Source organism: Triturus cristatus, chromosome 5_2, assembly GCF_964204655.1.
Source record: "Triturus cristatus chromosome 5_2, aTriCri1.1, whole genome shotgun sequence".
NCBI classification, from domain to species: Eukaryota; Metazoa; Chordata; class Amphibia; order Caudata; family Salamandridae; genus Triturus; species Triturus cristatus.
This window is the reverse complement of record NC_140588.1, coordinates 1,090,296,284-1,090,311,111: the sequence shown is the minus strand read 5'-3', so window position 1 is coordinate 1,090,311,111 and position 14,828 is coordinate 1,090,296,284. Positions and strand designations below refer to the sequence as shown.

The following is a 14,828-nucleotide window of genomic DNA, read 5'->3' as shown; positions in this document are numbered from 1 at the left end:
AGTGATTCAACCGCCCTACCCAGGCTTTCCACCTTGGCGCCGCTGTGGCCGGATCCGCGGTTTCACTGAATGGCGGCAGCGGTGCTACTGCGGTGTGGGAGACCACCGGTGGCGGCGGAGGATGATTGCCGGCGCCTTGATTGGATCCGCCCGCCTGTGGCGTGCCCGCACCTGTTGCGGCTACCGTGGACATCGTGCGGCAGAACTGGGCGTGGTTGCGGTGTTACAACTGTGTGGGCGGCTCAGGGTACCCTGTTCCCTTTTCCAGTGTTCCGTCCTCTTTTTTTATTGTTTTTGTTGACGAGTGGTAGGCAGACTTGCCAATGCTTGTTGTTTTTTTTTGTGTGATGGTGTACTGTTCGGATGGTCTTGCCAATGCTTGTTTTGATGGCCCTGCGCTCAGACTTGGTGCTTCCCCCACGTGGCTGGTCGCGCCAATGCTTGTTTGTGTCCCCACTCCTCTCCCTGAACGTGGGGCTGTTGGGTCCAGGCCTGTAGAGTTTAACTGTGTGCAGAAAACTTTATTGGCAGCGGTGCAGTGTCACAATGGCCCGTCTTCCCCTTTCATAGAGACCTCTCCACCTTGTTGTGCTCCCCGAATGGGCCTCACTCCAGAGCGAGCGAGCAGCCGGGCAGGCAGGAGCAGGGCAGCCTCCCCAAGGCCCCCTCCAGGAGATCGGCAGGAGCAGCCGGCAGGAGCGCTTCGGGAGGCACCCACGCGGGACACAGAGTGAGAAAGCGGAGGCAGCGCTTCAGGGCGCACGGGCAGCCACTCACCCTGGGATCTTGCCACAGCGCAGGATTCACGCCGGCAGCATGCGGGTGGGCTCCGCCAAGGATCCTCAGCACGAGGTAAGCACCTGGGCAGCGGCGATGTCGGCAGCATGCGATGCGGGTGGGCTCCGCACCAGTTAGGCACACCACGGAAGCACGCGATGTTGCGACCGGCCTCGTCGCCAGTGTAGCGCGGCGGGCCAGGTGTCGCAGTTACAGGATAGCCTCACAGTAAAGGACACACACGGCCACCGGTATACTATTCTGGGCCAGAAGACCACGTGCGGTCTTGCCCACCTTTATTTATCCCCTCGGGTTCTAGCCCGCCCCGAGGGGTGTAGGGATGCGTGTTGTGCGATACATTGTCAAGGAGAGTCCGGGTGGCTCTCTACACGCGGCTCGTGAGCGGTGCTCTGGTGAGTGACTGTTGTTCACCAGTGTCGCCCCCCGGCGGTGAGTACTATCACATTGGCACGCACCGCACCCCCTGTCTTGCTTTTGTGTCCGCACTCTCCCAGCGGTCGTGTGCCCGAGCAGTCAGGGCTTAGTTTGGGCGGTGATGGGGGTCTGCCGCCCGGATATAACCGGACACCTCTAATAATAAAACTCCAGTCAGAGCGAGAACTTTACAAACAGATGTATTCACAGCAGCCAGCGGAGAAACAGTAAAGATGAAGAGACCCACAAAAGACACAGAACCCCAGCATCTTCTGGGCTGAGAGATAACTGTGAATATATTTATAGCACTGACACAGAAAGGCACTAGCATTCAGTTTACACTGAAGTCTGTGGCACTGGAAGTCTACGAGCCAGAGACCACGAGCCCTCCACTCTTTCACTGTGGACAACACACACATTGTATCTAGGCACCACAATGAATGTGACAAAGTCTTCAGTGTGCTGTCATGTGTCTGCCCTTTGTCCTAGACCCCCAGTCATCCTGGACACAAGGGGGACAACTCAGCGGGTTTGAGCTCAGAAGTGAGGAAATAAACAGAATTCACTGAGGGGTATATGTATGAGAGCCGTGCGTAACCCTGGGCGTAGTTTGCGTAGTGCGCTGTTCGCAATGATTGCACAGTGCCAGATGCTTGTCCGCACTGTGCAATCATTGCAAACGGCATCTCGCACAGTTCAAGCGGTCATTTTCTGCCGCTCGAGTAGATTTTTACTCGAGCGGCAGCTTTCTCGCTGACTGGTAGTTTCTCATCGCGAGCGGTCGCAAGCATACGCGACCGCTCGCAATGAGAAACCTGACCTCCCCGCGTTGAGAACCTCGCCGGGAGGTTTATTTTCCACGCTCGCGATCGTCAACTTGATGTTGCTGATCGCGAACGAGAAAAAAGTCAAGCGCTTTTGCACTGTGCTACGTGCAATTTGCGTAGCGTGAAGTAGCGCAAACTACGCAAACTACGTGAGCGTAGTGTAGTTGTCCGCCCAGGGTTAATCACATGTGCACCAAGCAAAGTGGTGCATGCGTGACGCAAGGCTCTGAGTCAGGTTTATGAAGCCATGCAAGGTCGCACTGCGTGGCTTTGAGTAGCCTCAAGAATCTTGAGTGAGGCAATGCAGGGCAAATCGCTGCGTTGCCTTACTCTGTGCTATGGAGGCGTTCCGTGGGCGCTGTGGTGGATGTTCCCATGCAACTCCCGTGGGTTTTTATGCATTCTCAGATTTACAAGGACTACCTGGTAAACCTGGGAATGCATTGCAATCTTACACCTCCCCAGCGCACACGTAATGAGGAGAAATAACTTTATTTCTCCTCTTTTTTCCCTCTTTCTATGTGTGCTGTATTAGAAAGCACGCATAGAAAGAGGGAAACACCTCGTGCAGGAAGGTGCTCCTCCCTGCACAAAAACAATCCTGCTGCAATAGAGGCACCTTTCGCCCTTGCACCGTGGTGCAAGGGTGCCTGGGTTGCCACTAGGCTGCTGAAACTGCACCAGGCGCAGGGGGAAATCACAGAAATGCACCGTATTAGATAAATGCGCTGCATTCCTGCCCCTCCACTTTGGAGTAGGGCAGTGCAGAAAGAAGACTTGCTGTGCTGCCTTACGCCAAACACCATAAATGAGTGCCTAGGAGTCCAAATACCCACCACCCAAAGTGGCCAATGACCCTCACTCCGAATGATGATGTTAGAAAGGTGGTAGTTTCTATGTCTAGAACTGTACTATAAGCATGTTCACTACACAGTGCTTCTGTCCAATCATATTCACCACATGGTGCCACAGTTTAATCATATTTATGTACACAGCGCAGCACTCTAATCCTATTCACCACATATCGCTGCACTCTAATCCTATTCACCACACAGCGCTGCACTCTAATCCCATTCACCACACCACGCTGCACTATAATCCCATTCACCACACAGCGCTGCACTCTAATCCTATTCACCACACAGTGCTGCACTCTAATCCCATTCACCACACAGCGCTGCACTCTAATCCCATTTCTCACACAGTGCTGCACTCTAATCCCATTCACCGCACAGCGCTGCACTCTAATTCTATTCACCACACAGCGCTGCACTCTAATCCCATTTCTCACACAGTGCTGCACTCTAATCCCATTCACCGCACAGCGCTGCACTCTAATCCCATTCACCACACAGCGCTGCACTCTAATCCCATTCACCACACAGCGCTGCACTCTAATCCCATTTCTCACACAGTGCTGCACTCTAATCCCATTCACCGCACAGCGCTGCACTCTAATCCTATTTACCACACAGTGCTGCACTCTAATCATATTCACCACACAGCGCTGCACTCTAATCCCATTCACCACACAGTGGTGCACTCTAATCCTAATCACAACACAGCGCTGCACTCTAATCCCATTCACCACACAGCGCTGCACTCTAATCCCATTTCTCACACAGTGCTGCACTCTAATCCCATTCACTGCACAGCGCTGCACTCTAATCCCATTCACCGCACAGCGCTGCACTCTAATCCTATTCACCACACAGTGCTGCACTCTAATCATATTCACCACACAGTGCTGCACTCTAATCATATTCACCACACAGCGCTGCACTCTAATCCCATTCACCACACAGTGCTGCACTCTAATCCCATTCCTCACACAGTGCTGCACTCTAATCCTATTCACCACACAATGTTATCATATTTCCCCACTCAGCGATACATTCAATCATATTTATGTAGACTGCACTGCACTCTAACCATGGTTACCCTCTCAGCGCTATACTCTCATTTCGTTTATCCTCACAGTGCTGTGCTGCACTGTGATCGTTCTGCACACTCAGTTCCACACTCCATGTGTGATCCCCACACTGTGCTGCAGTCTACGTATAATGTTCTTACTCTGTGCTGCACACATGTTTTCCACTGTGGTGCATTTTATTTATAATGTTCCGCACTGCGAAGCTGTTTTGTAAACTTTCCTTCACATACGAGATTGCACAACTATTTGACGCTGTATTCTCATGCATGACGTCAGCTCTGGTTGTGTTACGCAGCCGCCCGCTGCACGGATTGTCCTGCTCTCTAACTCGTTCATAAGAGCACTTGGGCAAAGCATGCCGGGCCTGACTCACAAACTGCATTTTGTAGTACGTTGTTGGGATGGGAATGTCCCCTGCATGATGTACAGCCATGTCCCCTGCCCTGTGTGCCCTAGCTGCATACCTGTGGTCTTGTTTTTGGTCATGCCACGCATTAATCCCATGTGGGATGATTGACCCAGGCCTGGTCGTTTGACAATGATAGGTTCTTGGCGCAGTCCTGTACCCGGAGGAGCACATGGAGCGCACCCTCACAGCGAAAGGGGAATCCCGTCCCCACATGAAGCTCCTGTGAGACACTAATGTGCACTTACAGGCACATTCAGATGAAGTTCTGCTGCTCATGATGAACCCAGAATCCTGAACGTGACATCACCTCCGTTGCATGTCCGCATGTGTTCTAGATGTGATAGTGTGCCAAACACGAGTGAAACAGGCTTGCAGGTTCCATTTTGGAAGCGGACTGTCTGGACCTGAGTACAAGATGGAGGGGATGGTGCGCTCTCCAGACAGCACATGTGTATTGCTGGCATCTCCTAGATGGGCGCGGGAAACACCAGGATCTCTGGTGAGCGAAGAGGAGACAAGCTTTCCTTACAAGTGCCAGGGCCTTCCCTGAGACATTGAGCTGCAAATGACTGACTACAGCTGTCATTAGGGGATGGCAGGGGGTGCCGGGTGAGGCCCGCAGTATCTGACATTAGGGAATGAGTCCTTTGAAGGGTCGGGATGCTTGTCTCTCTTCCTGATCTCTGTGAGGTGGGGTCCTAAATAGTTGGGTGCAGCCTTCCCGCATCTCTGTGTACATCTGTGGTGGGCGCTCCACCTGGAGACTGCTCTGCAGGGTGTCGGAAGGTGGAATCTGACTGCATGGTTACCCCCACTTTTATCCTGGTGTTTTGCTGGTTTTCGACTAGTCTGACCGGGATCCTGCTAATCAGGACCCCAGTTTATCTGCTTTCCCCCTAAATTGGTTGTGCATGTACTTTAGGTACACTCCAGATTGGATTCTGGGGTACCCTTATCAGTCACTAGTATATGGTATACTATGTACCCAGGGCATAGGTACCCCAGAGGCCACCCAGGGGCTGCAGCATGTATTGTGCCACCCCTGGGAGACCATTAAAAATGGCACCACGGGTCTGCTACTGCAGCCTGTGTAAGGTGGTGCATGCACCCCTTATTTAGATATAGGTTACCTATATCTATTCTAAATCACTGCACATGTAAACCTATCAGTCACCCCTATTGTGGAAAACTAGCTGCAATAGCTGTTAGCATTTGCTGAAGCCATTTTGTTTGTGGCAGCCATTTTAGTTGGCCATGTGCTCGCCATGTTCTTTCCCCCTCTTCGCTGTTGGCTGCCCTTGTAGTCTGCTTGTGTCATGTGATATAGTTAACTCTTTCAGCTCTGAGCCAGAGCCTTGCACATGCTCAGAAGAGTCTGTAGCTGCTCATGCACCTGCTCCTAGTGTGTAACTGTCAGTCTGTTCCAACTGATGTCAGCAACTCATTACTCCTCCTACTTGTTGACTGTGTGTGTTCTGTATGACCATCTATGTATGTATCTCTTCTCATGTGTACTTGTACCACCTCCTTTTGAGCCCCTGTGTGGGTATAGAAGGCCCCTGTTCTCTGTACTCCTTAGAAATGTCTCCTACAGTGGCCTGAGGGTACTGTATGACGCAGTCTCCCTCATGTAAGGTTAATAAATATTTCTCTTTGATATTACAGCTTCCGTGTCAGTCTCTTCTTTGTTGGGTTTAAAGGAGCAGGTGTATCAATGAACCCCTAAAAAGTCTTTTTTTTTCTTCAAATGGCGCCCGAACGTGGACCTCATCGGAGAAGCGGCTATCCAAGGGAATGGTCTTGACAGGAGACAGGAATCTACTGAGGAGGACGGGACAGGAATCTATTGAGGAGGTACCCTGCGCACGGATTCTTTGTCTTTGCAGACGCATGTGGTTCTGGTATCCCTGCTCTGGTCCTCCAGGTGTTAGCCGCTCCCGACTGAGACCTTCTTTGGCGTGAGCATTCTAAAACGACCGTTAGGTCACTCAGAACTTGGCAGTGAGAGGCTGGAGATTTAGGCTTGGTAAGGTCGTCGACATTTGTTTGCTTGTTTGGGCAAAATTTTGACTTATTTGTAAATATGCAAATTGCAATTTGTATAGGCAGGTAATGAGAAACTTTGAAAACTTGAACGTCACACGTTGAGTTAAGTGCTGCTTTGTGTATAATATTGTATATCTTACAAAATTCTTGGCATGCCTGTTTCAAGCGCACTTCGTAGAATGTGCTGCTTTCTTGGAGTTACCAATGTGAATCTTGAAAGTACTCAGCTGACTCCCCCCAGAGGGGATACCTAAATAGGTTTAGGTATATTAAAAAAATGGTATTTCTTCCCTGGTGACTAGTACACCATGGAACCCAATATATCTATTCAAAGGATCCAGATCTGCTCACTTAGTAAAATTCATAAGTGGTGATATGGCGTGTTCTGTCAGCCAAACTGGTCATTTCGTGTATTTGGCTTCTTAACCATGGAACAGTCTTTGGGCTGTTTTGGTGCAGTTTCTTTTTTTTTTTTTTTTTAGAGCTCTTTTTGTAAATATGACTTACAATTAGTATTTACAAATGGTCTGGTTCGAGTACAGTCTGTGGGCTGTCTCTTGTTTTGTCCTAAGTGTTGATATGAGGGATAATTGTTTTGTTGTTGAATGTGGTTGTGGACTGACATGCTTGAAAGTACTTGTTTCAGTAAGCAGACTATGTTTTTTGTGTGAGAATGGCTTGCTTTAAACAAGCAGTGTTGTGTGTTCTGAGTGAATTATGTAACATATGCCAAATAGCACATTGGAAGTAAAATAGTGACAAAGTCTGGATGTGCAAATTGCCACAGTGCTAAAGATACATTAGAATTCACAATCAATAGGAATAAAATAGGCCTCATAGAAAGGAAGATACAACAAAATTGTGTGCTTTACACACCTAGGACTCAATATAAAATGTTACAGCATTCTCCTTAGCTACATTGTATTAGATAGTAAAAGGAATTCACATTATCTGAGTAAGTAGTTACTCGTTAAATAAAAGCGCCTCTTTTGTACAAACATTCAGAACTATATATTTTGACTGGCTTGCAATGCCTGACTTTTAAATAGATTGAACCGTGCTTAAATTTCCTGTACCAGGAAAAGAGCTTTCAAACAGCTGTGTTTAAGCTGTCTCACTGAGAAGAAGCTGTCTGACACACCAAAAGGAGATTTTTCAGGACATTTCAATACAGCAAAGGTTTTTTTTCCTGAGAAAGATGTAGAAATGGATGCCTGCTGGTCAGAGCACAGCTGAGGAATTAACACATGGCTATTTTTAGCCACTAAATTATAGATTAAGCCATGGGAAGCATTGTATGAAGTTACGTGCGTTAACAACTACTGATTTTTAAAAGTTAACAAAAGACAGTTTCAATTTTTTGGATAACAGTGAAAGGATTAAAAGTAAGGATTTTCTTTCTTGTTGCTTTTTACATAAGTACACCTGCGGATCTGATGGTAAAATAATCACTGCTCTTTAAAAAGTGGCGCAGGCTAATTCATGTTTCAGTAAAGCTTCTGTGCTTAGTGTTATAAATAAATACATTTAAAGCAAAAAGGGAAGGAATGAGGCTTGCTTTTCATATGTGGAAACATCAAAAGGGTTGGTGATAATTATTTAAAAAAATAATATTTTGACTATATGAAAAAAAACATAATAAAAATAATTGCACTAAAATCGTTTTTTAGGTCTCGCCTGAGCCAGCGCTTACAGCGCTGCTCTGGCAAGAGTTTTAGTAAATGGGTTTTGGAAGTGCTAACCTAGTGGCTTTTCAGGCCTCCAGCTTGCGTTCACGATGTCGTGCACGCGCACAGCTGGCAGGCTTTCCTCCCCCTCTCGCACCCGCTCCTCCCCCTCCCTTACTGCACAGAAGAGTTTCGTGAGACAACAGACAACAGGCGCCACTGGGCTCGAAGCCAGACAGAGCCATCCGGCTTGATTAATGGCGGCATTTGCAAGTGTTACAAGTACACAAACCACGGGTGCCAGGAGAGAACAAGCCATACCAGACATCCTTCTTAATTAAAGTTGCCATTCATTTCGTGGTCACCTTTTAAAGTTTATGAACTTAAATGAAAGTGCATAAACTTCAGATTGGAGCATTTTCAAAAAACACAAACACACTAATAACTTTTTTTCCCCGTTGTCTTGGAGCACTTCATACAGTGCTCGTGTTTTCCATTCACATGCTCCATCCTCCGTCTCTCTTTTTTTAATGCAGTTTTATAAAGCATGAACACTACTTGGAAGTATTATTAGAGTGCTTTACATGAGCACCAGTTACTAATGGAGTCAACTCGCGATCAATGTTAAACAAGCATTGGCATAGCGCTTAACAATAGGAACAGTACTGATACATGAGGAGAAAATTACAAGTGTGCATAGTACAAGAGCAAACGTTACGTTTCATGAGGCAATAGTGACAATTGTGCAAGTATCAAGAGCAAACAAAATACAAGAGGTAGCAAACAATACGTTACAAGAGGAACAAGCATTGGCATAGCCAGTAGGTCTCGCCTTTGGGACCTGCTGCATAACTAAATACTTATAAGGTCCCAAAGGCGAGACCTATTGGCTATGCCAATGCCTGTTGATCTTTGTAATGTCTAATAATCATACTGTGAAAAATATATAGCTCCTAACATCAAAGTTGAATTTAAGTAGCACTTAACAACAATGTAGGGAGTGAAATTTCACTTTACCCAGGCGTATAAAAACTCTTTTATTTAGGGTGTACCTTATATATTTCTGATCCCCTACCCCTAGGATATCTAGGGAAGACCCTGGGGGTCCCTAATATGCTAAAACATTGTAGGTTATCCATTTTAAGTGCCCCTACCACCAAATTCGAATTTCTGCAAAATGTACTTTTTAAAAGCAGTTCTGCCACTCAGGGCAGTTTTCAAACTGATCTCAAGTTTCAGTAAATGCACACATGCAAGTATAGAACAAGCAGCTGACCTCTAAACTGCTATTCAGCACACCACACACTGCACACAAATGAAAATAAGTACAAAGAAAGCAGCAGAAGTTATTATCCTACCTTTAAAATTATTAGACCACTGGTACGGAACAGGACTGCCTTTCAGCTGTGATTCTTCAGAGTTGCTTCGAATTGGAAAGACGACATGGAATAGCCTTATTGACAGGGGACAACAGGTTTAAGGGTCAACGGCCAAGGTCTGTTTTTAGAGCTGACCAGCCCAATTGAACGTGAAATTTCGACGCAGGGAGCCACTGTGACAGTCCTGATTCTCACATTGTAGGCTAAAGCACTAAGGATCTGTTTTTGGTAACATTAGCTACAGGAAATATTGCATATTCTGTTAGGAGCACATGGGGATATCACTGTTTTCTTGAGACATAATACAAGTGTAGGAGATATGCAGGTGGGGTTTATCCTATTGAATCACATTATCAAGGGATAGCAGCATTTGTAGGTCATATGCAGAGAATAGCTCTGCCATGTATATAGCACTAAAGATTACTGTGCAAGGGCTACAATAAGGAGGCAATGAAATTCAGTTTGCATTCATTTGCTCTCATGTTACACTAGTAGAATTGCTAAAGGAATTGGTAGTTGGTTATTAATGTGTTCTAGCTAGCTCAATGTGCTATTTACCTCCTACAAGTGTGTTTGTGCCCAGCTGCCAAACATAGGGGTAGATAGTGTCGACAGAAGTTCACCTGTTTCAGGTTTCCTACTGTCGAAATGGGGGAAAGGAGGTTAGCTCCTGGGCAAATTAAAGGTAAGCAAATTTGTGTTCTCTCTCTTTTTCTCACTCTCTTTTGAGCCTGTCTAAGCTGTCTACGGAACAGCCATGAGACATTTAATTGGCTATTCAGTAATACTGTTTTAAAATTGTAAGAATTAATAAAATGAATGAAAAATATGTCCTGTTACTGCCCATCCTGTCTGATGAAATTATGAAAGGGTGAGTAGTCTAGATTGCTGTTCCCTTATTTGACCTTTAAGGGGAAACTATATGTTATTCTCATGCTACATACAGTTTTGCAAGGGCATTGCTAGTCTTTTATTAGTTAGTCTGTGTAATTCAGCTGACATCCCTTATTAGAGCTGGTGAATAGGGTTTTTACCTTTGAAAAAGTTGTTGCATAGTCCACATCATGAAAAGTAGAATGCATAAGGTTTATAATGCAGGGAAGACGCCCATGTGATCCTCAGCAAACATTGTTGACGGAAAATATTGTTTTATAGGAGTTTGTTTGTTACAACATGTTCTGCTGGAGAAATGTATTTACCCACTACGTTGAGTTTTTTAGTACTTTATGTAAAAAGAATCCCTGTTAAAATAGCAGTTTTAGATTTTCCCGCTGCCCCTATAAGATGAGAGCATGGTCCTAAGCATACAATGTTAGATAGATGAAGTGGTTCTTGGGTGCCTTGCTAATTTATGGGGTACCCCAAGACTGAGAAGGTATTCTGAGACTATCCTCTCTGTTGATAGATTATTTCTGTGCCTTGTCTAAAGACCTTTTGTTCTGTCCACCAATAGATATTTGCTGCCTTACAACCATTGCCAGAGGGGCCCGGACATCAGATCCAGCCTGATGAGTCAGCACCAGTCCAGCTTGAAGCCAAGGTGAAGGGAACCAGCACAGGCATTGCTGGCAGCCAGGACCTCAGTGAAGGTAGAAGGCCGGAAGCACTGGGACGTGAAGGGTGTACCCCTGCCACTGTCTTGGGCGAAAGACAGGGTCACAAATCAGAATGGAGAATTGATCCTTTGTGGATCCAGTTATTGATGCCCAGCTGAGAGTCACAGACCGACCAGAATGGAAAGGAGGCTTTTGCTTGAGGTGACCCCCTTTGAAATAAGGGTTGCTTCAGGTACTTCAGCTTCACGCCCCTGAATCCTGGCTGTGAAATAAATGAAAGTTTACACCTTTGTTTGTTGATCAAGGAATGCCTGGGCATACCGGATACAATCTGTGGCCCCAACAAAAAAGCAGTGCGCCAGCAGAGCAATACAGGAGTTAGGGAAGGACTTGAGTTCAGGGTACAGGTGCTGTGTTTCTGGTGCCTGTTAGATTAAAGTGAAGAAAACTGGTGCACTGCCTGAGACACTGGACAGGATCGCTGAGAGCATTTGTCCCGGAAGGTGATCGCCCTATCCTGAAAGAAGAAACTTTTCCCTTGAAACTGGGCCGTGATTCCTGAGTTGCGAGTTGTGCAGCTCCACCGTGGGAACAACAAGAGCCTGCCTGTGAGGCTCAAGCGGACACAGGGAGAAGACTCCCCTCTGGCTGGTTGTACAGCGGCTTCAATTTCCCAAGGACTTCTTTTTGTTAGCAATGTACCCTTTTGGTCGTCCCATTTTTGAGGAGGAGCAGCCCTTTGCGGCTCCTCGTCCTAATTCCCATGGCCCCGTTTGGTCCTCCTGGTCCCCTCAAGCAAAGATTGTTTTTATAATGATCCTTGTATTTTCTTTAATATTTGCATTAGTAATGTTTATTCTGCAAGAGAAACATTTTGCTAAACAATCGATAAATTCTTCTTTGCCCTATTCCTAAGTATATTAAGTGATACTCTAGCCCTCATAAAAAGAACATTGGAAAAGTATGTTGAAAATGTTTTTTATTAGATATGTGTTCTCCTGAGACCTGTGTGTTAATTATGACCCAATGCTCTGTTCCCTTTGTACTCCTGCTTATACCTTATATATGCCCGCTTAACAATATTTAGAATGAGAAATGCCCACCTAGCAATGGATAGCAATGGATTAGGATATTGATGAATTTATGAGAATAAATGTGCAAAATATTTCCTATATTCCTTCTAAATCATAACGAATGTCTTCAGCTGATGCTAAAACGGCCATCTGTGGAAAACTAGCTGCAATGGCTGTTAGCATCTGCTGAAGCCATTTTGTTTGTGGCAGCCATTTTAGTTAGCCATGTGCTCGCCATGTGCTTTCTCCCTCTTCGCTGTTGACTGCCCTTGTATTCTGCTTGTGTCATGTGACATAGTTAACTCTTTCAGCACTGAGCCAGAGCCTTGCACATGCTCAGAAGAGTCTGTAGCTGCTCATGCACCTGCCTTAGACTGTAACTGTCAGGCTGGTCTAACTGATGTCAGCAACTCATTACTCCTCCTACTTGTTGACTGTGCATTTTCTGTATGACCATCTATGTGTGTAACTCTTCTCATGTGCACTTGTACTGCCTCCTTTTGAGTCCCTGTGTGGGTATATAAGGCCCCTGTTCTCTGAACTCCTTGGACTGTCTCCTACAGTGGGATGAGGGTACTGTATGACGCAGTCTCCCTCATGTGAGGTTAATAAATATTTATTTTTGATGTTACAGCTTCCGTGCCAATCTCTTATTTGTTGGGTTTAAAGGACCAGGTGTATCAGTGAACCCCTGAAAAGGTTTTTATTTCTTCACTATGGCAGATCTTATCAATCCTGAAGACAGGGTGCTGGGTTTTATGTGAGAGGGTGCCCCTGCATAAGCAGAGCCCCTCTGCAGCCTTCGGAACCTATTTTCCGGGGTTGTCTGTGATGCAGCCAAACATATATATTTAAGTGCATTATAACCTTGCGGTAAATGCTAACTTTGAAACGTCTTCTTAGAAACATGTCGTGTTTGGTGTCAAACACCTTGGAATCATACCTCCCCGCCAGTGACTGGCGGGGAGGTATGATTCCACCCTTCTAGAGGGACTTATGTGAAACACCGGTACACCCAGTACCAGCTTTCTTGACCTGGGCATCACAAAATGGATGCTGCCAGCCACAGACATGAGTCTGTCCTCCTGCTGCTGAGCCAAGCTCGAGCACGGGAAGGCCTGACAATAGGTTTCCTGTCACGGGGAGGTGTGACCACCTCTCAGACAGGCTTTAGTGTATTGGGGCTAGGTGGGTGCACTTTGGGAGTGCCAGAAAGGCTGCACTGGGGGCACATTTGGTGTCCCTGTGCATAGTCCAGCTCAAACCGGTCGCAGAAGCCATTTGCTCCTGCTCTTGCGCAAAACTGGACAAAGGACATGGGTGTAGCCACCCCTCTGTCCTGACCCTCCCATAGGTGGGTCCCCAGAGTTTGTCCAACCCTTTCCTTGGGTATAAAGTAGGAATCCTGACTACAGGACTTCAGATTTTACCTGGACTAAACTCTGCAAGCAGAAGCCACGTACTTCAATGGTCTACACTTCGCTGGACGACAGAAGAATCTCCCTTGGAGTAAAGGAGTTACTCCCCTGCAGCAGCAGGCACCTTAACGCATCTGACTGGTTTGCATCTCCTGAGCGCCTGAGGACGTCTGCAACACAGGAGGTGGGTTCTCAAGCGTCCCTGAGGTTGATCTGACCTCTCAGCAATCCTGAGACCAGTATCCCTCGTGGGGACCGTGCAACCCGAACCCCTGTGAACATTTTACTTTTGCAGCAGCATATGATTTTTGGCAATCCCTGAGGCTGTGCTTTGGGATACGTGTAGTCCTGATCCCGAGCAGTATTTCCACCGAAGATTTCCAGCCTACACTCCACGAGTGTTCCGTGGGCTGATATTTCGTGATTCAGCTCGAGGTCCTTTCGCGATCCCTGGTCTGTTGGCCTGTGGGTCCCTGCGAGGGTAACCTTGAATCCCCGTGGGCTTCCCTGGTTGCCTCAGATGTGCCCTGACTCTCTATTACTTGGAGAATCCCCAGGACCTTGCTGGTCCTCCCCTTCACTTGTTTCCTCTGCCCACATGGGTTTCCGTTGGAAGGCTTGTTGGTGTTCAATCCGGACACTGACCCCCCAGCACTTGACATCCTTTGTGGGATAGCTCCCCTCCGGACTTTGGTCATCGTCGACGTCTCCTGATCCCCGTGGCTGCAGAGTCAAGCATCCTATCTTCTCACCTGAAGCACCGGACATCGGTGGACATTCATCTACCGAGCCCCTGGTCAGCCTGAAGTGACCCAGACTCTGTCCCCTCTGCTCTCAGGTTCTTCTCACCTCGGATCCAGGCTACGATTCCACCGGACACTTTTCATCTTCACGGCAGCAGCACTTCTTCGCATCACGCCATTGAAAACAACGAGGGTTTCAGACACCACTTGACCCCTATGCACCAGGCTCCTCTGGGAAAGGTAACACGGGTACCTCGGTACTCACAAGAGTGGTGGCCTTAGAACCTTCCATGTTCCAAAGGGTTTGCTTGAAGTCCTCTCCGAAGTGTCCTTAAACTGTAATTTTCTAACCGCGACTTTCCCATAGAGTTGCACGGAGCTCGCGTCTGTGTTCTCACACAGCACCCGTCCTCCGTGGGGTCCCTGTGTCACTCCTTTGGGTGGTTCCTTGGGGTCCCAGCGATTCTATGTGCTCTAGGCACTGTGTCTAGTGAAGTCGTTGTTGTTATACCATTTATTTAGTATATGGTTTGGTCTCCCCCTGGAGCCCTCTGTGTATTGTGCT

General features: G+C 47.1%; 1 protein-coding gene across 1 annotated transcript in view; it reads left to right on the top strand.

Annotated features, from left to right (window-relative positions):
- The first annotated feature begins 677 nt into the window (after positions 1-677).
- Positions 678-14,828, top strand: part of LOC146829730 (ras-related protein Rab-38-like) — a 378,790-nt gene continuing 364,639 nt past the window's right edge. The window contains exon 1 of the mRNA XM_085608451.1: positions 678-852. Coding sequence (XP_085464577.1) covers positions 817-852 — 36 coding nt within the window. The 5' untranslated portion in view covers positions 678-816. The remainder of the gene's footprint in view (positions 853-14,828) is intronic.